Source organism: Phyllobates terribilis, unplaced genomic scaffold, assembly GCF_046119375.1.
Source record: "Phyllobates terribilis strain yellow unplaced genomic scaffold, ASM4611937v1 Scaffold_4__5_contigs__length_816908805, whole genome shotgun sequence".
NCBI lineage: Eukaryota > Metazoa > Chordata > Amphibia > Anura > Dendrobatidae > Phyllobates > Phyllobates terribilis.
This window is the reverse complement of record NW_027362764.1, coordinates 235315407-235339857: the sequence shown is the minus strand read 5'-3', so window position 1 is coordinate 235339857 and position 24451 is coordinate 235315407. Positions and strand designations below refer to the sequence as shown.

At 41.1% G+C, this 24451-nt stretch overlaps 1 protein-coding gene across 1 annotated transcript in view; it reads left to right on the top strand.

The window, feature by feature from the left end:
* CDCP1 (CUB domain containing protein 1) overlaps window positions 1-24236 on the top strand; it is a 126486-nt gene extending 102250 nt beyond the window's left edge. The window contains exons 6-9 of the mRNA XM_073678165.1: window positions 1880-2269; window positions 11871-12239; window positions 18561-18645; window positions 22653-24236. Of these exons, the coding sequence (XP_073534266.1) occupies window positions 1880-2269; window positions 11871-12239; window positions 18561-18645; window positions 22653-23124 (1316 nt within the window). The 3' untranslated portion in view covers window positions 23125-24236. The remainder of the gene's footprint in view (window positions 1-1879; window positions 2270-11870; window positions 12240-18560; window positions 18646-22652) is intronic.
* Window positions 24237-24451: the final 215 nt, after the last annotated feature.

Below are 24451 nucleotides of genomic sequence, written 5' to 3'. Positions count from 1 at the left end.
AGTAATGGAGAGGCGTCTATAAGACACCCCATTACTAACCCCATAGTGAAAGTTAAAAAAAACACAAACACCCAGAATAAAGTCCTTTAATTGAAATAAAGACGCAATACTTTAATGTTCTAAATTAAACTGTACTTAACGTCACGCCCATTCCAGCTGAAGCCAACGATCTCCTGCAATAAAAGTAAAATAATAAACCAACCTCATCCTTACCTTTCCATGGTTCCCAGGATGGCTTCAGCTCTGCTACATTGACATGACAGGCTGGATCGTAGCAGAACGCTGCCATCCAGCTTGCCATGCCGCAGACACTGAGAAGTTCCTCAGTGTCTGGCTGTGACGGCATCCAGATGAGCAGAGTCCATGTCCAATGAACTCAGCTCACTTCATGCACGTCACTGACAGCGTGGGAGAATTCTCCTGCTCAAGCAGTGCCGGCAAATGATGTCACCACTTGAGCAGGAGAATTCTCCCACGCTGGAATGGCATTGAGATGGCAGGCTGGATGGTAGCAGAATGTTGCCATCCAGCATGCCATCCTTCAGAGACACTGCGGAGCGCAGGCATGCTTGCGCTTCGCAGTGTCTCTGAAGGATGATAAGCTGGATGGCAGCGTTCTGCTATGATCCAGCCTGTCATGTCAATGTAGCAGAGCTGAAGCCGTCCTGGGAACCATGGAAAGGTAAGGATGAGGTTTGCTTATTATTTTACTTTTATTGCAGGAGATCGTTGGCTTCAGCTGGAATGGGCGTGATGGTAAGTACAGTTTAATTTAGAACATTAAAGTATTGTGTCTTTATTTCAATTACAGGACTTTATTCTGGGCGTTGGTGTTTTTTTTAACTTTCACTATGGGGTTAGTAATGGGGGTGTCTTATAGACGCCTCTCCATTACTAACCTGGGCTTGATGTCAGCTGGCATTATAAGCTGACATCAACCCCAGCCCTATTACCCCACTGCCACCGCTACAGGGCAATGGGAAGAGCGAGGCTAAGTGCCAGAATTGGCGCATCCTATGGATGCACCATTTCTGGGGTTGCTGAGGGCTGGTGTTTCTAGCCTGGGAAGGGGCCAATATTCATGGCACCCTTCCTGGGCTATTAATATCAGCCCCAGCAGTCTGCCTAGCCTTTGCTAGCTATTAAAATAGGGGGGACCCCACATCATTTTTTTTGGGGTCCCCCATTTTAATAGCTAGAAAAGGCTAGGTATTCAGCTGGGGGCTGATATCAGTAGCCTGGGAAGCTCTGTGGGTATTACCCCCTTCCCAGGCTTCAAACATCTGCCCCAGCCGTCTGCTTAACCTCCGCTAGAGACTAAAATTACGGGGAACCCCACGGCAATTTTTTTTTTAATAAATCCTTTATTTTAACACTAAATGACAAGTACAGTAACCAACACTGTCACTGTACTTAAAAACATGTCAGTCACATATATAATATCTATCTAATCTATGTGTGACGCTCTATTCTTTCTGTTCTAAATTGTTGGGTACTGGTGTATGTCGCTGATGAATTGCCGGCTTTTCATGTTTCACTGTGAGCACTGTTCCCATCGATTTGGGCAATCACTGTAATGCCACAACCACCATGGCTGTGACATTACTGTGAGTGGCAGACAATCCCTGCATGACTGGTGCTCTAAATAGCGCCAGATATGCAGGACGGGGACCCGAGCTCCCGCCCAAGCATCACGCAAGCACTCGGCAAGCTCCGAGCATCTCGAGTACTGAGATGCTCGGGCGAGTACCCAGTAATGGCGAGCATGCTCGCTCATCACTAGTTGCTGCTTTATTAATGTTGTACATTTGTTACTTTAGTTAAACCCACAGTACAGAGTATATCATTTTATCTTCTTTCTCTTTTGTTGTGTTTTTAGAATGCTGGAATCTCACCATCTGTAAAATATCCAACATGCTCCTTAACATCCCACCATCTCTTATTGATTTTCCTGTGCGGCTGGAGAGTTACACTTGGAAATTGATTGCTCCGGAATATATCAGTACTGAAATAGTATCCAAGTCCATGTATCTGCAACAGAATGTGGCAGATAAACAGTGCAACACGACGGCTGCAGGGTTCACATATGACATCTTGAGTTCCACGAACAAACAGGAATTTAAAATTGGCACTTTTTGTCCTAATGGATCTATTGAAAAGATTCAGATGAGAGATAATGTTACCATCACCTTAAATATGCCAAATAATGGAAAGCCCGAAAAACTAAACACCCATGACCTCTATGTGTCTTTTGTATCGTTCATTAAAGGTATGGTGCTGCTACTAAATATTCCATATTTGAAATTAGATGTGGTAAAAATGTCAGGGCCCATACACTGCGTAAGACTTTGGTATGTCTATGGGAGGAAATTTAAAATATGTCCTGTATCACATTTTCTGTTATGCAGTATGTCCAGACCAGTAACTAAGAGGAGCGCTGCTGTTTTTTTAGTTTTCTAAGGTAGTAGATTTTGCCAACTACTGGATCGATTGCATAATTGCTCACCTTGTTTGTGGGGAGTATTTGGCATAGCATACTTCCACCTCAGAGATTTTCCATACTATAGGCAGCTTCTCTCTAGAAAAAAACATCAGTCACTCAACATCAGTGCTAATTCCAAGGGACTTAAAAAAACAGAGATGGGCTCCTAAATTGATTGAGGTATAGCTGTTGTGTCCTGTTATGTTGGAGATACAAGTGCATCTAACTAAATTAGAATATCAAAAAGTTAATTTATTTTAGTTCTTCAATACAAAAAGTGAAATTCATATTATATAGTCATTACAAACAGAGTGATCTATTTCAAGTGTTTATTTCTGTTCATGTTGATGATTATGGCTTACAGCCAATGAAAACACACAAGGCATTATCTCAGTAAATTAGAATACTTTATAACTGCTTGAAAAATGTGTTTAAAATCCGAAATGTTGGCCTACTGAAATGTATGTTCAGTAAATGCACTCAATACTTGGTCGGGGCTCCTTCTGCATCAATTACTGCATCAATGTGGCGTGGCATGGAGGCGATCAGCCTGTGGCACTGCTGAGGTGTTATGGAAGCCCAGGTTGCTTTGACAGCAGCCTTCAGCTCGTCTGCATTGATGGGTCTGGTGTCTCTCATCTTCCTCTTGACAATACCCCATAGATTCTCTATGGTGTTAAGGGCAGGTGAATTTGCTGGCCAATCAAGCACAGTGATACTGTTGTTTTTAAACCAGGTATTGGTACTTTTGTCAGTGTGGACAGGTGCCAAGTCCTGCTGGAGAATGAGATTTCCATCTCCAAAAAGCTTGTCAGCAGGGGGAAGCATGAAGTGCTCTAAAATTTCCTGGGAGACGGCTGCGCTGACTTTTTGGTCTTGATAATGACATGGCTCCCCAAACCATCACTTCACACTAGACCTCAAGCAGCTTGGATTGTGTGCCTCTCAACTCTTCCTCCAGACTCTGGGACCTTGATTTCCAAATATAATGAAAAATTTACTTTCATCTGAAAACAACACCTTGGACCACTGAGCATCAGTCCGGGTCTTTTTCTCCTTGGCCCAGGTAAGACGCTTCTGGTGTTGTCTATTGGTCATGAGTAGCTTGACACAAGGAGTGCGACACTTGTAGCCCATGTCCTGGATACGTCTGTGTGTGGTGGCTCTTGAAGCAATGACTCCAGGAGCAGTCCACTCCTTGTGAATCTCCCTCAAATTTTTGAATAGCCTTTTCTTAACAATCCTTTCAAGGCTGCGGTTATCCCGGTTGCTTGTGCACCTTTTTCTACCACACTTTTTCCTTCCACTCAACTTTCCATTAATATGATACAGCACTCTGTGAACAGCCAGCTTCTTTAGCAATGACCTTTTGTGGCTTACCCTCCTTGTGGAGTGTATCAATGACTGCCTTCTGGACATCTGTCAAGTCAGCAGTCTTTACCCATGATTTGTGGAGCCTACTGAAACAGACTAACGGGCCTTTTTAAAAGCCTTTGCAGGTGTTTTTTGTTAATTATTCTAATTTACTGAGATAATGACTTGTGTTTTCATTGGCTGTAAGCCATAATCCTCAACATCCAGAAATAAACTCTTGAAATAGATCACTCTGTTTGTAATCCCTCTATATGAGTTTCACTTTTTTCACTTTTTTTTTTTTTGAAAAACTGAGATAAATTAACTTTTTGATTTTCTAATTTAGTGAGAAACACTCGTGTGTTTAATCATATAATCACATCATATAAAAAGACCACACATTTCGAAAGCGTACATCTTTCTTCATCAGGTCAAAGTCATAAATATTACTGATATCCTTATAAAGAAAGCTGTAAGCTTTCAAAACATGTTTTTTTTTTGTATTTTATACTCTATTATATAATATGTTATTATATCATTTAACCTATAATCCTCAACACCATGGGCCTTGACAACTATACCTCGATCCATCCAGGTGCTGCTTATATCCGTTTTTAGTCTCTTGGGATTTGCAGGCTAGTAACTAAACTTGATGTAGAATATAGGGTGATGGTCTACTCTGAATTGTTGGTTGCTATAGGCAAGATGTAATATTAAAGGGGATGTCGAATTTTACGTTAATGGCCCATCCTTAGTATAGGATATCAATATCTGATCGGTGTCGGTGTGGTGCCCAGCATCCATGCCGATCAGCTGTTCCCAGCATCAGCCAGATGTGCTCCGTTGCAAAGCTCCTCAACACAGCTATGTCAACCATATAGTGGGCGCAGCCGGGCACTGGACATCCATCCTCTATTGTTTCCAACAGAAGGTGGATGTGCAGTACCCGGCCATGTTGACTACACCATTGATGGAGTTGTGCTGTGCAACTCCGCAACTGAGCACTTCTGGCTGGTTGCTGGGAACAGCTAATTGGTGGGGGTGCCAAGTGTCACACCCCCACCAATCAGATAATGATGACCTGTAAGGGTCGCACGAGTCAAGGTGTATTGCTGTGACCCCAGGCACCAGTGAAACGGGTTCCTTTGGGAGTGTGCGAATGATACGGTTGGACTCTGATATCTCACTCAGTTCACATACTGTATGATAGTAGAGGAACTCCCAATTTAAGCAATAAACAAAGAAGATCTCAGTCCACTTTCTTGAAAGAGAACATTCTTTACTGTTGAAATTGGTTTAATGTACATACAGTAGGTAGCCAGTACAAAACTTAGTATTCTCATTATCTTCAGTTTTGCACAGAGGCACAGGCATAGCGGTATAAGTGGCGGCATAGGATTTGCAAAGTGCTTGTAAAGTAAACCGCTTGAACTTTCCATCTCCATGTTATCCTCTTTCTGCCTCTCTATAGCCCACTTCTGCAGTAGTACCTGTGCACTGACCTGGTCAGCCTAGTCTGGTTCCTATGCTTCAAGGACCAGCATTCTTGTTGCCTCTTCAGACCCAATGATTTGCAAGCTGCCTTGGGCCCAGTGCTCAAATTCTGGCTTCAGGCTTTACTAACTACCATTGGCTCCCTTCTGTCAGACTCCCTTCTGAGTGTCAATGATATTCTGTCCATTTTTAGAATTTTCTGCCACTTCTGAAGTACAGTTATTTTCAGGGCTTGCTAGCTCAGAGTATACAGCAAGGAGAAGATAATTGTTAAAATCTAACTTTGATTATATAGTTAAAAATTGGAACAATGCCCAGCGGGATGAAATACTAAACTCACAATAAGGAAACAAATGATCACTTCAATCAAATAGAAGGTGCTCAATAAAAACCCTGCCGGTAAATAATGGTTTGATCTCACCCCTTAGTTGTTAATGAAGACTGTCCAGAGAGAATCGGGATAGGAGGCTGAAGACATGGGTACTGATAGTCTCCCTGGTTTGCCCTCATGTGTTGTCTCCCTGACAAGGACAGTGCCCAAGTGTGGTCCTGTCCCATTAAGAATGCCCCTAGTTTTCCTCCCGATGTGTTTCTTCCCTGGTACAAGGGGAGTGTATTTGAGAAATGGGGCATAGAGTAGGGATCTGCAGTGACAGGGTGCCCTAAAATGACCTGCAGAGTACTGCATAGCCAATATGTCAAAATGAGTGTCTGGGCAAAGACGCTGAGCGCTTGGGTCAAGTATATTAGTGGATCATGTTTGATCCTATTACCCGGCGTCTGATGTCACTACCAGGGATTTGCTGGCGATCAGCTGTGTAGAGAATAGTTTCCATGGTGTCATGTCAGAATGATGCGTCGCTTTCATTCAACCACGTATCTGCATGTAACTGTTACCACGGAAACGCGTCCTGAAGATAAATCACCAGTGTGCTCCTATTGGGCCGCGAGTAACTGCATGATCACAGCCATTCCCATTGGTCCATGTCACCATTCATGACTCAAACGGTAACGGACTGTGTCCTACGCTAATTGTTCCTAATGAAGGTACTCCTCTCCCCGAGTTGTGTCAGGTGTCACTAGGGAAACCTTTGGGGGCATGACAGAGGTTGTACAGGATGGGGAGCAGGCGTATCCGAGGTGAACGTTGTCAAAGCAACAAGGATAACTGTTATATCTAAACAGGTACTGTATGTCTCTAAAACAACTTGGTTTAATTGGCCAGTGTTGGTGGTGTGACACTTACCAGGCTCGTGAGACAAGATACCTATGTTATTGAAATATGATGTTAGGATAAATAGGAGGGAGTCCGATGAGAGATGCAAAGGTGAGGGAGGGTAGGAATTGAATCAGAGGAAACAACTAAAATTTAAGTTGCTCATTAAGACCATGCGGGGTTGACGTCCGAAGGTGCTGGCCTAATATTTATGGCTCCTTAGTACAGAGCTCTACAGGCTACATTGACTGCCATACAGGTTCTGTCGTACTCCTCCCTATCAGGAAATTTTCTCCTCCAGAACCAATTCTGAGAATATCTCAGTAATGATGCAGCCTGGTAGAACATGCCACGTTTTTTTCCTGTGAGCAGGAAATTGCTGTGTATTACAGCCAGGACCCACCTCTAAGGTCACATGCACACGTTGAGTATTTCAGTATTTTACATCCGCATTTGTTCCACTTCTGGTTTTGGCTTACAATTACAGGAAAAGTATAGAAACATGTGCACCACTTCTGCATTTTTCACCCACTTATGGTTTTGGCTTATAAATACTGAGGTAAAAAACTTATCAAATACTGAACGTGTGCACGTGGCCTTACAGCCGCGGGTGGAGCAGAACTTCACCCGCGACTGTTAACCTGATAAATGCCGCTGTCACTCTCTGATAGCACATGAACAGAGCTCCGTCAAGGGAACGCGTCATTCTATGCACCCATTGGGACGCCTGTGACTTCCCTCTGCAGGAAGGGGTTAAAAACAGTGTTGAATAAAAGCAGAATAGATGGGTTTGTCCATTAAGGCCATCCCTATTCAGACACAGTGGAGAACACTGGCTCATTAAGCAAACCATAGGTTCTCCAAAATTGATTCCCCTTTTTCCTATCGGACCTGCCTCGAAATGGATATGGTCAACAGCTCAAAATAAATTTAGGAGTTTGAATTATTATAGAGGGAAATGGTCTATGATTTTATTTATTTTTTAGACTTGAGACCTCAGAACCCTAAAATGAATGCAAAAAATGGTCACTCATATACAGAGCTGCTTCTACTATGAAGCAGTACAAGCATCTCCGCCTCGGAATGCTGCATCTGTTATGGAACGGGTTAAGTTTGTGGAACGGGCTCAGGAGCTGATCCCATTCCAGATGCAGTAGATAGCTGACTTTAACCATTTAGATGCTGCTATCAATCTCTACTATCTCCTATATACTGCAGTACTGTTGTATTGCAGTATATAAAACAAGCAATCATTCAATTTACAAACCAAAATAAATAAATAATACAGGAAAAGAGAAAATTGTGACTTACCTTTGTCTTATCCCCGTTAAAATAAAGAAAAAAACACAAACAATATATTTGGTATGGCAGCCTCCATAAAAATGTCATCTTTCAAAATATAACGTTATTTAACACGTACAGCAAAATCACAACAAAAATGCTTTTTCTTTTTTTTGGGCCATCTCTGCTCCCTAAAAAAAAAATATAACCTTGTCAGGGGCCAAATTGTGATTATTGCACTGTGTGTAAAATGATTAGGCAATTTGTAGTTTTGATGGATTTTATTAGTGATTTATTTTATTATTGAACTACAATGTTGTCTGTCAATGCAAAAGGTTCATAAACCTGACTATTTATGAATATAAGAGAGGTTTTGTTTTTCTTAGAATATCTGTGTGTGCAGCATTATGAGCAACGATTAGTGTGCAGAATTATTATGCAATTAAATGAAAAATGTGAAGTGAGAGTAATAACCAAACTCGAAAATGTACAAAACTACATTTGACATTTCACAATAATATCAGTGACCAATATAGCCACACTTCTTTCCAATAAGTCATAAGCCTTCCATACATGGAGTCTTCGTTTCTTGATCTGTATACTATCAACTTTTTGAATAGCACCAACCAGTCTCCCAGACACTGTTGAGATAGGTGACTGTTTTCCTTTCTCCCATTTAACCCCTTACTGGCCTGGGGCGTATTAGTACGCCCCAGGCCATCACCCCCGGTTCAGTGAGGGCTCCGGCGGTGAGCCCGCACTGAACCGAGCACATGTCAGCTGATTATTACAGCTGACATGTGCCCGCAACAGCCGCGGGTGGAATCGCGATCCACCCGCGGCTGTTAACATGTTAAATGCCACTGTCAATCTCTGACAGCGGCATTTAACATCGCCGCGCCGGCAGTAGCCCCGCCCGTTGGTGACCCAGTCACGTGATCGCGGGTCACTGATGGGTGGTCATGACAACCCTGGGTCTGCAGCAGACTCCAGTGGTTGTCATGTAAAGATTACTATGAGCGCCACCTAGTGGTCGGCGCTCATAGTACTGGAGCATTTCTGCTACATAGAGGTGATCTGCTGACCACCTCTATGTAGCAGAGGCGATAGGACAGTTGCTGCTTCTAAGACTATTGAAGCATGCAAAAAGTTTAAAAAAATGTTTTTAAAAAAATATAAAAGTTTTTAACTCACCCCCCTTTCGCCCCATTCAAAATAAAATAATAAAAAATAAACCCCACATACACCTATTTGGTATCGCGGCGTTCAGAATCGCCCGATCTATCAATATAAAGAAAGAATTAATACGATCTGCAAACGGCGTAACGAGAAAAAAATTCCAAACGCCAGAACTAAGGTTTTTTTTGTCGCCGCAACATTGCAATAAAATGCAATAACGGGCGATCAAAACATCGTATCTACCCCAAAATGGTATCAATAAAAACAACAGCTCGGTGGGCAAAAAATAAGCCCTCACCCAGCCCCAGATCCCGAATAATGGAGACTCTACGAGTCTCGGAAAATGGTGCCATCCATTTTTTTTTTATTTTTATTTTTTTAGCAAACTTTGGATATTTTTTTCACCACTTAAGTAAAAAAGAACCTGTACATGTTTGGTATGTACGAACTCACAATGACCTGGAGAATAATAATGACAGGTCAGTTTTAGCATTCAGTGAACGTGGAAAGAAAAAAAAAAAAAAAACAACTCTGGAATTGCATTTTTTTTTGCAATTTCACCACACTTGGAATTGTTTTCCAGTACATGATATGGTAAAACTAGTAATGGCGTTTAAAAGTACAACTCGTCCCACAAAAAATAAGCCCTCACATGGCCATATTGACCCAAAAGTAAAAACGCTATGGCTCTGGGAACAAGGGGAGCAAAAAAACGAAAATGCAAAAACTCAAAATCCCAAGGTCGCGAAGGGGTTAAGAATGGCCCACAAGTTCTCCATAAAGTTTAGCTCAGGTGAGAAAGGGGTTATGTCATTATTCTTTCATCTTTAAGGCTTTTACTAATTAGCCAAGCAGTGGGGTACTCGATACATGCAACGGAGCATTGTCCTGCATCAAAATCATGATTTTCTGGAAAGATGCTGACTTTTTTTTCCTGTACCACTGCTTGAAGAAAGTGTCTTCTAAATACTGACCGTAGGTTTGGGTGTTGATTTTGAGTCCTTCAACCCACAAAGGTCCAACTAGCTCATCTTTTAGAATACCAGCCTGTAGCAATAGCCCACTTCCACCTTGCTCGATCCTGAGTCGAAGTAGAGGTCTGTGCCAGTTAATGATCCAGCCACAGGCCCATTCACCTTATCCGTCAAGAGTCACTCTCATCTCATCAGTCCATAAAATCTTTCAAAAATATGTCTTCAGAAATTTCTTGGCCCAATCTTAACGTTTCAACTTCTCTATTTCAGTGGTGGTTGGGTTTTAGCCTTCCTTATTTTAGTCATGTCTCTGAGCACTGAACACCTTGTACTACTGGGCATTCCAGGGCGGTTGTAGTTCTGAAATATGACAGCACTAGAGGATGATGAGTTCCTGGTCGCTTCATGTTTTATTCTTCTCACATCTTTGGCTGTTAACGTACATCTTTCTTTTCTCAACATATTTTTTGTGACCCTGTTGACTATTTGCAACAAAACTCTTGATGGTTCTGTGATCACGCCCCAATATCTTAGCAATTTCAAGAGTGTCACAGCCTCTTACACAAATGTCCATCACCTGATATGCTTCAAACCAATAAGCATTCAAGTTTATACAGCCTAGAGTTGGATAACCTGAATAAAAATGATATGAAAAGACTAAATTCCCTAATAATTGTGCACATAGTGTAGATGAAAGAGAGGTTTATTGATGCTCTTGAGTAGCAAAGATTGACTGACTGTCTAGTCTGATGTCGTAAAAAGCTATTGTGGCACAAGTTGCTAAAAAAAAATACTGTCCATGGTAAAAAAAAAAAAAAAAGTGTCAGCACTGACCTAAACTGGTCAGAGGTCCAATGCGGACCTCGTAATTAGTAAAGCGATGGCACTAAAATGCAATATGGAAAGAAGGAAAGCCAATGGAGGCATTGGATACATGGGGCAATGTTCTGTTGGGACACCTTGGATCCCAGCAATCAAGTGGACATAACTTTGATGTATACCATCAACCATAGGGTACACCCCTCATGGCCTTAATGTATGTGACCTTTTACAACAAGATATTGCACGATGCTGTACCCCAACAAATTGTTCTAGAATAGTTGAGGAATATGGCACAGAGATAAAGTTGTTGACTTGGTTTCACAGATGTCGATCCAATTGAGCATCTGTGGGATGTACTGGAAAAATAATTTCATATAGGCTGCTCCTCACAACTTAAAGGGAATCAGTCAGTGGGTTTTTGCTATGTAATCTGAGGACAGCATATTGTAGCTGCTGACTCGGATTAAAGGGATGTGTCACTTTTTAGGGTATGTGCTATTGTTTCCATACAATGCCCCCTTCTCTGATAAGCAGCTCACCGTCAATAGACAATGCACACAGAAAGCTTTGGTGTGGGCAGGGACAGCTTCTGAGCTCTGCTGTGTCTAAAAAAAACTGTCACAACTACTGCATCCAATAAACTAAGTGATACATCTCTGGAATTGGGGTCTCTTTTCCTAAATTATGTTGCTATCAGATGAGATTACAAAAAACATTTGACAGATTCCCTTTAAAGGACTTTAAAAAAAAATCTGCTGATACCACAAGACTTCTTCAGAGATCCTGTGAAATTCATGTCTCAATGGGTTAGGACTGTCTTGGCAACACAAGGGGGACCTACACAATATTAGGTGGGTTTAGGTGGATTTGATGGTTTTAATGGGATGGTTGATTGGTGATATTTTGAGTTTTAATGGTAATGCTATTTAACAATCCAGGATAGTCCTAATGATTTTCTATATTACAGGGTTTCAATCTTCTTTTTAATTTTATTTAAAAATAAAATATACATCCAGTTTCTATTTTATAGTGTTTGGCTTTTTAATCATTAGTGTTTCTTTCTTTTCAGAGGAGTGCATATTCACTGTGTCCCCAAAGACTGAAGACACAATTTACCTACAAACACCACACTGGGATTACGGCCTTCCAGATCATGTGTCTGTTTCGTGGAGTATAAATTTGCCTAAAAAACAATTAGGGAGGTTAAAATTTGGAAAAGACATGATGGACATATCATGTGAAGTGAATCACGCGTATGTCAAAATAAAAGAAGAGATAGGTGATGGGCCAGGCATAGTACGAAGAGAAGATGAGCAACTACCAGGCGCATTGGAGATGTACTCTGCATTCTGGGTTAACATTTCCAACTGCAAACCATGGCTAGCATCAAAGAAGCTTAAACTATCATGGTCTATTACCTTCAGCCAAGTATCCCCAGGTATGATAAAACTACCGAGATCAGGTGTATTCGTTTGTGTAAGGGTATATCACATTTGTATCCCATGTTCATGCTGCGATTATTACATTGGAGACATTAGGAGGGTCCAGCAGATTATTGTCTCAAAATAAAGTCCATAAAGTCAATGCAGATAAGAATTTGCAGAAAATCTGCGCTGCTGGTATCCCCTATAATAAATCCAACTCCAGACCAAAAGTACATGTAGGTCTGCAGTTGATTAAAACCGTGATTTTATCAAAACTGCCCTAAGCATCCCAGTAAGTGACACATCGCTGGAATCAGGGTCTGTGCACCTACATCATGCTGCTCTCAGATGCGGTAGCAAAAACCTGGTGACAGATCATTCACTCCAATCTACAGGCATCTTGTGAAATAGCAGGAAAAGTTGAGCAGATTGATATATAGGTTAGTGAGATAATTATTATGCAGTATAACTTCACATATTTTCATATTTAAATTTCAGCTTTTTCTCGCATTTTAGTCAAGTGGGTGGTTCTATTTAGTGTCAATTATTGATCTGTATACACTTGTACAAAGAATGCAGTCAATCGCTGATTAGGACCACCCATTTGACGGGAAAACCCAGAATGAACAGGGATTTAAATAAGTAACGTACAAGTTATACAGGTTTGGGGGAAAAATTCAGTATATTTATATACTCTGCTCTTCCTGTTCTTTTAACATGATGGCTGCAGATGTGACTGTATAATCGGTCTGGCAGGTTTCCTTTTAACCAGGAAATTCCAGTTTAAACAAATTATCCCCTACACACTGGATAAAAGATAACTTTCAGATCAGAGTAGGTCTAACTGTCAGGATCCCCACTGATCTCCAGAACAGGGGTCCAATGATCTGGACCCACACTAATCGAATAGTTAATGTAAATACCACTTTTAGGTGGAAATTTGGAATATAAGACACTTGTAAAGAATGTTCACCTCAAAACTGTCACTGTACAAGTGAGTGTAGTGAGGGAGACCAACAAAACGGCCATGATAAATCTGAAGGAGTTAAAAGATTTTATTCATAAAGATAGTTTAAAAGTTTGCTTGTACATCACCAGCCAGTTGTCCCATTTTAGAGTAAAACATTCCATGCAGACTCTAATAATTGTGATCAGACTAAATCCATGCATCAGCTTCCCATCTCTAAATGATCATTAGAAATCTGTCTGGACTGTCCATTGTTATACAACCCAAATAACCAAAACCTTGATGTATTGTGTAATATATATATACAATACATCAAGGTTTTGGTTATTTGGGTTGTATAACAATGGACAGTCCAGACAGATTTCTAATGATCATTTTACACCTTGGCCTGCAATGATGACTAGAGGACATCCTCTAGGTCTAGGAAGACATCTTATTATTATTAATAAGTTATATCTTTACTGCAAGAGCAATGAGACTATGAATCATTGCCACACCATTTTGTGATGAGCGATTTACTTAGCAGGTTCTGGAAGTTTTGCCTGAATGTAATATCGCAGTGCATGTGTACTCAAATTTTAGATATATCTATAAATATATATATTTATTACCCATAGGATATAGGAAGCACAGTAAAGTCCCTAAAATCCAGTCAGGGAGAATAATTATAATTGCAAATGCATTAGATAGCTATAGAACAAGTCATAACTTTAGTAGACCAATATGTCAGGCAAAATAACAAGGCATACACATCATTATTTCTGGATTAATATTATATCAGGTAATGGTACCAGTCTCATTCCAACTCCATTTGAGTGATAATACCTATCCAAAAGATGATTTCCTCGAGTGGTAAGGATGGTCACACACCACATCCCCTTACCCCGACGTGCGTTTCGTCCCAAGCTTCTTCTTAAAAACATCATTTATTTGAATGCTCTAAAAACAAGAAAAAAACTAGCATTTGGCCTATGCGTTTCAAGCACTACCACACTCTTAATCCTAAACAATGATGATTGAGTGTGGTAGCGCTCAAAACACATAGGCCAAATGCTATGTTTTTTCTTGTTTTTAGAGCATTCAAATAAATGATGATTTACTATATTTCCACTTGTTTTTCTAAAAAAACTAAATAAAAATTTAGCAGTAGCTGGACTTTGTCTTTTTGTCTTCATGCCTGCTTCTCTGTCTGTTTACAATTTGACAGAACAGCAGGAGCAGAGACAAAGACCATTACCCCACTTTGTTATCCATTTCTCTGTCTGTGCTGCTAGAAGTGCTATATATTCCCTGTTGTCAGATGTAATTCAAGTTACAGATGGAAGACAAATGGCTCTTAAAGGGAATATGTCAGCACATTTTTTGTTATGTAAGCTGACAGCAGCATGAGATTTGAACTGAGACCCGGATTCCAGCGATTTACCATTTCATTTAGTGTGTGCAGCAGTTATGATAGAATCGCAGTTTTCTCTGCTGCAGATTTAGCAGAGCTCAGAATGCTGGGCCCTGTATAATCCCGCCCACACAACCGCTTTGTGTAGAATACACGCTCAAAGGGAATCTGTCACCAGGCTTTTGCTATGTAAACTGAGCGCACCATAATATAGGAGCAGAAACTCTGATTACAGCGATTTGTCACTTACTGGGTTGTGTTTTTGCTGTGTCAATACAATCAGTGTTTTGTCAGCAGGAGATTATCACTACAGGACAACTGGCCTAATGCTTTCTAATCCAACTACACTCCCACTGATTAGTATTCGTGATGAGCGAGCACTAAAATGCTCGGGTGCCCTTTACTCGGGTCAAATTGGAATGCTCGAGTGCTCGACCCGAGCAATGAGCCCAATGTAAGTCTATGGGAAACTCTAGCATTTTTCAGGCGGCCCCCCCTGGAGATCTGCAGAGGGCTAAAAATTGCCTAAATTGATAGGAACAGTGCTGAAATTACATGGGAGCAGCATGGGGAAGACCCCTGGAAGCATCTCTGACTCCCTGGTCACTGCTGTCAACAACGTTTCCTGGGAAATATGTTAAAGAACATCCTTTCCAGGGTAATGACTTGTATATAAGGCAAAATAAATAACCAAAAACAAAAATTCTCCTCCACACCTTGGGCTATGTTCACACGTAGCTTTTTGAAGCGTTTTTGCATTTCTTTCAACGGTGAAAAAACATTTACCAGTAAATGTCATTTTAACATTTTACTACCTTATCTTCCCATGTGGTGTGTGAGACATGATCAGACACATCCTGTTTCATTTATGAAGGAGGGACTCTGAATGTCACAAAGTCTATTTTTATAGGGCCATTGGGCACCCTTACTATTCTTAAAGGGCCAGCAGTCAGCCCTCACTATTGTTAGAGGGCCATCAGCCAGCTATGCTTTGTTGTTCCAATTATTAAGGAGTGGGTCTCATATACTGTTATTGCGTACGCAGTGACTGCAAGGGCTGCCAAAAATTTGGATGCACCCCAATACCCCTTTGAAGAGACATAGATGAGGGCCTCGTAACAAAATGTTCCCATTATAAAGGAATGGTTCTGCTATACATTATTGCGTATGCAGTGACTACAACAGCTGCCTAAATTTGGGAAATGCCCCAATACCAATTTGAAGACACATAAAAGGAGGACCTCCGTAACAACATGTTCCCATTAGAAAGGAGCGGTTCTTCTATAGAGTTATTGTGTATGCAATGATGCAACGGCTGCCTAAAATTTAGGAGGACATGGATGTGGTTGCTGATGGTGGAAGTTGAGAGTGTGCAACGACAGGTGCAGGGCAGGAGGCATCTTTGCATGCGCCATGGACAGGGGATTAGCGTGCATGCACAACAGTGGAACAAGCAGTGGTGTCACCCACAGACACGGTTTCTGGACCCTGGCGTTCGGCTCACCTAGGTGGGTGCTTTGCTGTCATGTCCCTGAGCATGCCGGTGGTGGTCAGGCTGCTAGTTTTTCTACCCCTGCCGATGCTGGCCTGGCAGATGGTGCACATGGCTTTTTTGGAGTTATCTGAAGTCTTTAAAAAACAACCAGACTTGGGAAAACCTAACAGTTGTACTGACAACTTTCATCATGTTGGTGTTCCAGGGAATGGTTCCCGCCTTGTGTCTGTGGTCACCCCACTGCTTGTTCCTGCCTGTTGTGGTGCTATGCCTCCCTCCCCGTGTGTGCTGCTGTCCTCGCTCTGCATGTCGCCTTGCCAGGTTGGGTCAGTGACTTCTTCATCATCCATCACCTAGTCTTCCACTTCCGCACCCTGGTCCTCCTCCTGACTTTCTGGCAATTGTGTTTCATCATCATCATCCACCTCTTGTGACAGTAATTGCACTTTCCCACCGTTGCTTTTGTGTGACCGTGGTTGCTCAAATATTTGGGCATCACTACATGCATTCTCCTCTTGCCCCGCTTGAAGCTGGCCGGACGAGAGGCCCGAATCTATAAATGGAAACGTGAACAGCTCTCCTGAGTGTCCAAGTGTGGGATCAGTTGTCTCCGTGCACTCGGCATGGTGGGAGGAAGGAGGATCAGGGTGAGGAATATGCGGTCAAGATTCAAGGCTACTGAGACTTGACCGTGTGGAAGACAGGGTGGTAGTGATGGTGGCAAAGTGACTGGAAGCATTATCTGCTCTCCAACCAACAACCTTTTGACACTGCTCTGGGTTCAATAGTGGTGTGCTGTGGTCCCCTAGTAATTGGGACAGGAAGGTAGGGCGACATGATATGGGTGCTTGTTGCAGCACAATTTCAACTTGCCCACGACCTCGGCCTCTGCATGCACCATCACCCTCACATCACTTCCCCATCTCTTGCCAAGAGCCTTGCCCATTTTAAATGGAGTATAATATCTTGAATGTACCCTACAAATTGCTGGATTTGTACCGCAGTAATATCTGATGTGTGACGGGACGCCCATGGTTTTAATCACTGGCCTTCTAGTTTAGTATTGCTCAGCGACCACGTGTGAATAGGTTCACTACCACACTGCTGACAAACTGTAAATGGACTATAAAATCTTGAACGTCCCCTACAAATGGCTGGATTTGTACTCCAGTAATATGTGATACGTCTGACGGATATCCAAGGTTTTAAATAGCGGGCTTGTAGTTTCCTATTATTGCCAGCAATCACGTGTGAATAGCATCACTGACATGCAGCTGCCGAACTGTAAATGGAGGACAATATTTTCCACGTTTACTACAAATTTCTGGATTTTTATCGCTGTAATATGGGATCACGTCTGATAATAGAAATGATCTGGCTGTATTCTGTTGTGCTTAAAAGCAAATGGAGCAGTAAAATGTTGGACTCCTATTACTTTTTTAGAAAATAATCAGGATTAAGATAAAAAAAAAAAATTAGCCTTTGCCCGTGATATCTGGGGCTATATCTACGGATCTCTGTAACAGCAAGAGCAGACCGAACATACAATGGACTCTATTGTGCTGTACAGTGTTCTCAAATTTCTCTGCCTGCCTAACTCCTATCACCGCTGAATATATGCAGCTGGATTAGTCCTCAGAAGGACTGTTAGTTCAGATGGATATGTATCCTGGTGTGGAATACCTACACCTAACTATTACACCGCAAATTCTGTCCCTCACACAGCAGCAGCTCTCCCTACACTGTCTGATTCTGGAGTGACTGTGACGAGCATAGCGGCGCCAGGTCTGATATACACCTGATGATGATGTACGGCCAGCCAATCACTGTAATGCTACAACCAATATGGCTACGGCATTACAGTGCGTGGCAAGCAATCCCTGCATGTTTATTGGCTCTCTAAAGAGCGCCAAATATGCAGGGTGGGGACCCGAGCTCCCGCCCGAGCAGCCAGGAAATACTCGCCAAGCATTTCGAGCAGTGAGATGCTTGGGGGAGTACCAAGTAGTAGTGAGCACGCTCGCTCATCACTAATTAGTATCTCTGTCACTATGCAATGTACACAGAAAGCTGTGGTGTGGGCGAGTTATACACAGCTCAACAACTGAGCTCTGCTCTGCTAGATCTGCAGCAGAGAAAGCTGTGACTTTGTCAGTTTAATGGGTGCAGCAGTTATAAGTAATGCATTGATAGAATCAGGGTCTCTGTCCCTACCTCATGCTGCTGTCATATTAAATAGCCGACAAATTGCCTTTTAAGGCAAACTTTTTTTTTTTTCGTTTTGTAGATTCCATTTTTTGCACATTATATAGAAAATAATATAAAGTTGTCTGAAAGTACAGGGACATTTAAAGAAACTTGTACATTAAGATTCAAAGAAATTATTCTGAGTGTCAGACCATTATTCAAGTGTCAGACCATAATGTAATTTCTATAATAAAAAAATGGAATTCTTTTACATATTTTTATTCTCTCTACAGTTTTAAAAATCATACTGATTGCAGCCTCTTCAGCGGTTGCTGTAGTTTTGGCAGTAATCGCAACAATTTGCTGCATCAAAAAGAAGTAAGTATGTTTAATGTATGTATATATTGTATGCTGTCAGATGAGAATGAAATATTTCCAACTTTCAAACTATTCCGGAATCTGTCCACTGGTCAGTGTAAATTTATGGTATGTTAAATAGTGTGCGGTGTTACTAATGTTGGATGACATGTCGCATATATGTAATGCTTATCAGAAAAGTTTTATCAAAAGTGCTACAAGAAAGTGCCAACTCATCTACAGTAATCATTTTTAAAGTTCTGAAATAGGATTGGGAATTCCAGTTATAATTTTATCAAGTTTTGATAATCTTCATTTGTCTTAGTTATATAGCTTAGTAACTGAAAACAAGAATAGTGAGCAGTGGCAGTAATCCTCCACATCAGCGTATATTCCAATGTTATTACCGAGGGAGAATCCTTTTGTGGGGTCTTTCTGCTCAATTTCCAGTCCAAAAACTCAGCAAAAACTCCACATTTATTAGCAGGATTTGGAGAGTTTGCAGGATCTAGGAGTGTGCACATACCATTAGCAAGTTTTCTATTTCTAGGGAAACCCTACTATCCTTCCTACTTCATAAAATCTTGAAAAAAACGAAGACCGAAACAAAATGAACATATACCTTGCTGTAAGCAAAAGTAATAGTGCATATTAATAACATATGGTACTTAGTAAATACCATTTTTTATCAAAAAAAGCATAAAAGCTATCCCACCAGCGTCAAGGTGTACCACAATCGGGATGGTCCTAACCTCTAGTATTAAAACATTACTATGTGCCAAAGTGACATTAATGTGAATAAGGGCCGAGCAGAACTGGGTCCAAAATATGAGTACCCAGGAAAATAGGAAGTAATATTAAGTCTGGCATGTGTTTTACTGTTTCCAATAATCTTTGAGTAGGCTGAAGTCTTACAATTCTATTGTAAGTAGAAAAAATTCTGCCGCAGCTTTCGATACAAATTTGCAGTAGAATCTCTCATAAAAATCTATGGCCTATATACAACATAATTATCATGCTGCTCATTTTTCCTTTATTTTTTTTTATCACTGATTTAGTTGCTCATAGGTGGAACAGGTTTGTAAAATCTCATCCACATTCTCTATACTGTACATTTCTCCAGACTTGCAGTACAGACAATTCACTGCATCACCCATAGGGCTCATTCTGACATCCTTGATTTTTCTCGTATGCAAGTTTCATTAGCGATTGGTCAGTTTTTAACTTCAGAGTTTCATCAGTTTCTCTCGAATGAAAAGATGAACTGATGGAGATTTCTCAAGATTCTTTTATCAAACAGTCCATGAAAAGTGGACGCCACACGTATGGCATCTGTCCGATTTTATTTTTATTTTTTCCATGTAGACTTCCAACGACAAGTTTGTTCCAAGACTTGTATCTGTGAACAACTCTAGAGACTGCAACAGGGACAAGTTCTATCCGTGAAGAACACAAATGGAACTTGTGTGAGAAAAACAAACGTCTGAATGAGCCCTTAAAGGGAATCGGCTAGCCCACATTTTAACCATTTAGGAGCTGGGGTGCTGGCTAAGTTATACAGCCGGCACCTGCCTCTAACATCAGAGATCGGAGTGCAATCTGATTTTTTTTTTTTTTTTTTTCCTCATTTCACTCGCTGAGTTTGTACGGAAGTGGGAACGAGGCCTAAGGGCTCATTCGGACATCTGCTTTTTTTCACATGTGAGAAAAATAGTCCTAGTTTCATCAGTTACTTTAATTAAGAATTTCATCATATTTTCATCATTGTTTTTCTTGGACCCATATACTTGTAATGCTGATTTTAATCCCACACTCTGATCCATATCTGACATATCTCCATGATTTTGCATGGATCATTTAGTCTACAAAAAAAAATCAACATGTGAACAACCCCATAGACTATATATAGAGGTAAACCGTGAGCCATTCGCAAGCAAAAAGATGAACTCTGCACTTAAAGGCAACCTGTCAAGTGAAAAAAACACTATTGTACTGCAGATATGGTGTTAATCTGCAGGTTAATAGTGTTCTGAACCCTCCCAGCGCCTGCACTTTTAGCACTTTTAGCCCCGCTGCCAGGAGTAAATGATCTTCATTCCCCACCTGCTGCGTTCGGCTTCAGTCATAGGGGTGGCACCGGCGTGGGTTCAGTCGCCGCTTCTCTCAGTACACAGAGTGGTGACTGAACCTGCGCCGACGTCACAACTATGACTGAAGCCGATCGCTGCCGGGAGGAAACAAAGTTCATTTCTTACCGGCAATGGGGCTCTAAATGTGGGCGCCTGGCAGGTTCAGAATGCTAATTACAGTGCAGATTAACATCATATCTGCAGGTTAATAGCGTTTTTCACATGACCTGTTCCCTTTAACTCCTTCATGACCAGACTATTTTCCGTTTTTTGCGCTTTCGTTTTTTGCTCCCCTTCTTCCCAGAGCCATAACTTTTTTTATTTTTCGGTCAATATGGCTGTGTGAGGGTTTATTTTTTGCGGGACAAGTTGTTCTGGAAAATGAGAAAAAAGTTACAAGTGCGGTGACATTTTAAAAAAGTGCAATTCCACAGTTGTTTTTTGTTTTTGTTTTTTACCACGTTCACTGAATGCTAAAACTGACCTGGGGCGAAAGGGGGGTGATTTAAACTTTTTATTTTTTTTTATATTTTTAGCAACATTTTTTTTACACTTTTTGCATGCTTCAATAGCCTCCATGGGAGACTAGAAGCAGCAGTTGTCTGATTGCCTCTGTTACACACAGGCGATGAGCAGATCGCCTGTGTGTAGCAGATTTTCTCACTTGCTATGAGTGCCGACCGCTGAGTGGCGCTCATAGCAATCTGGCAGTGACAACCACAGGGGTCTGCTGCAGACCCTGGGTTGTCATGCCAACCCATCGGCGACCCGCGATCATGTGACAGGGTCGCCTGTGGGCGGGGCTAGTGACTCGCTTCCCGGAAGCGCGATTTAAATGCCGCTGTCAGAGATTGACAGCGGCATTTAACTGGTTAACAGCCGCGGGTGGATCGCGATTCCACCTGCAGCTGTTGCGGGCACATGTCAGTTGTATATATCAGCTGACATGTGCCCGGAGAGGTGTGGGCTCAGCGCTCGAGCCTGCACCAAACAAGGGAACCTGACGTGGGGCGTACTATTACGCTCCTCGTCAGAAAGGGGTTAAAAAGGATTTGTCACCAGGTCAAAAGTGGCAAGATGTATTCCGGCTGGTCCCCTGAGTATTTTGTTTTTTTATTTTTTATTTAAATCCTTGTTTGAGAGATATGTGCCTTATTATTTAGTAACATTTTCTGTGGTCTTTACCAAGGGGCTATCTAGTTTTAGTTTAAAATCTATTTTGGTGCTGACGGACCCCATATTCCTGTTTGTGGAACCCTGACTTGGTCTATAATGAATAGAGCACACATAAACTGAAAGGGTCTCTGAAAAGATTAGTTATAGGCTCACACTAAATAATGCTAGTGCCATTGTAGCTCCTAGCTGGAGATTGTCAATCTCAATTCTAGTCTTTGTGATGTTAGGGTGCATTTTAAAAATCTTTGAAGGGCACCTGTCACCAGGTCAAAGAGAACAGTTTTTGCTCTTTATAGGCTGTTTCCCTGAGTATGCTGGGGGTTTTTTTCTTTAGTTTTTTTTTTTATTATTATTTATTATAAATGCGTCATACAGTTTGAGAGATCTGAGCATATTTATTTAGTGCTAATTTTTATGGTCTTTTCCAAGGGGGCATGGTTTGAGGAGACTCTGGGGCTTTTCTTTAGGTTGCAATGAGTTATTATTCTATGAGCTGTGCCCCCTATTTCTGAAACTGTGGGTTTAAAAAAGAAAAAAAAAAGCCATGCACAATGGTGCACCAGGAATAAAAGAAGAGCTAAAATTATCTACTTTTGACAGGTCCTTTAGCTGTTATTTATTGTATCCTCATACATATTAAATTTAGGTAGCAATATCATAATTCATGAAAGTCAAAGCATTTTTTTAAATTTGATAATGGATTATTTATTTATTTTTTTAAAGGAAAAAGCAGATTGAATCTCCTGTGGGTATATACAACTCCAAGGTGAACACAGAGGCACCTCGACGACAAGCCATTTTCAAGAAGGGAAGAAAGACTAACGAGTCCCATATCTATGCAGTCATTGATGATACGATGGTCTATGGCCACCTCTTACAAGAAACCACTGGAACGGACCCAGAGGTTGATGTGTATCGACCATTTGAAGGCCCCATGGGTGATGCTCCACCTGTTCCCCCAATCACTTTCCCTAATGGAAGCACCAAAGAAGAAATAAAGGATGGAAGTATTAAAGAAAACGTAATAAAGGATGGAAATATCACTGGAGATGTAATGGTTAAACCCCATGCTCTTTCAATGAAAGATAATGAGATTTATGTATTCTCTAAATCAATTTCAAGGCAGCCAGTGGAAAATGAGGATACTAGTTTACCCTATATGGATGATTCAAGAAGTGGATCTACATCTATTTAATGGGTCCGAAAAAGACAAATGTTATTTATTTGATATCGGTTGAGTCAAGACGGAGACTTACATTATAGCCGGTGAGCCCCCTGTAGCAGAGAAATGACTCCTATGTACAGCACGGTGATACAGTCATTACAGAACAGTCCGCTGAGTAATGTGAATAATGTACGAATCAGCAGCTACCAGGCATCACTAACAGTGGGTAAAATCCGTCAGGAGCAAGACATTGTATATTTTTGTTTTTAATTTATGGAAATGGTGAAATATCTAAAGGTGTTGTGCCTTCTATTGCAGCTCCATTTACTGCAAGAGGGCTGAGCTTCACTACCAGACACCACCATTGAAGAGACATTACACTGTTTTTGAAGAAAGCAACCATGTTTTACTAATCCCGCTTTAATATCTTGGTTTTAACCTAATATTCCATATTAGAATAGGCAAATAAATGAAAAACCTATGGCACTAGCCACGTTTTCAATTGGACTACTCATTTTTCAGCTGAAGAAAAAAAATGTAAATCATGAATAAACTTCTAGAACCCGACATGAGATGATGAATTGAAAATAATATTTATAGGTTTAGGCAAGTTTCACACGATGGGCTGACCATTTTGACATCCATATAATGCTTGTGTAAAAGACCTGAGCGCATTTATTACCTTATGGTCTCCTCCCTTTTGTAGCTCCTGAGTGGTTTCTGCTCCGCATCTTCTTCTTAGGCTTTTTTGTTCAAGAATTACTTTGACTGCATTTTTGTATGAGAGTCCATGACCTAAATTGAGCTTGTTGAAGTGTGACATGGTTTCCGAAAATCCAAAAAGAATACATTTTCCAATATGCTTTCATCTACCATTATGTTTAGTTCCTACTTCTCCAGGTTATGGGTCAGTGAATTGATAACTCGCACTGTCGCACATAAGTAAAAATCCGTCATGTGAACATGGTGGCCCATTGAAATGTCACCATAGACAACACATCACTGTACTCAACTGCAATTGCCTTAACTTCTCACATGTATTGTTGTTCCTGTTTTATGTTTAGTTTTTTTTATTGTTTCTTAAATGCAAAATTTAATGCAACTTTTTAAATAGTGTTCATTAAAAATTTCCCAACAATTTATTGCTGCAGAGTGTATGTAAATTCTTCACCTATTAAGCTAGTCTGCAAATTCTGACACACATCGGTCAGCTTTGCTACATGATTTTGTAACTTTCTGCTCTCTCCCTCTTTTCTTCCACTGCTTGAGATATGCAAATTGCCTCTTCAAAGAGAAAGAGGAATAGAACTCTAGCGCCACCTTTTGGAAGTGGCAATCCTAAAAGTCAATATCGACC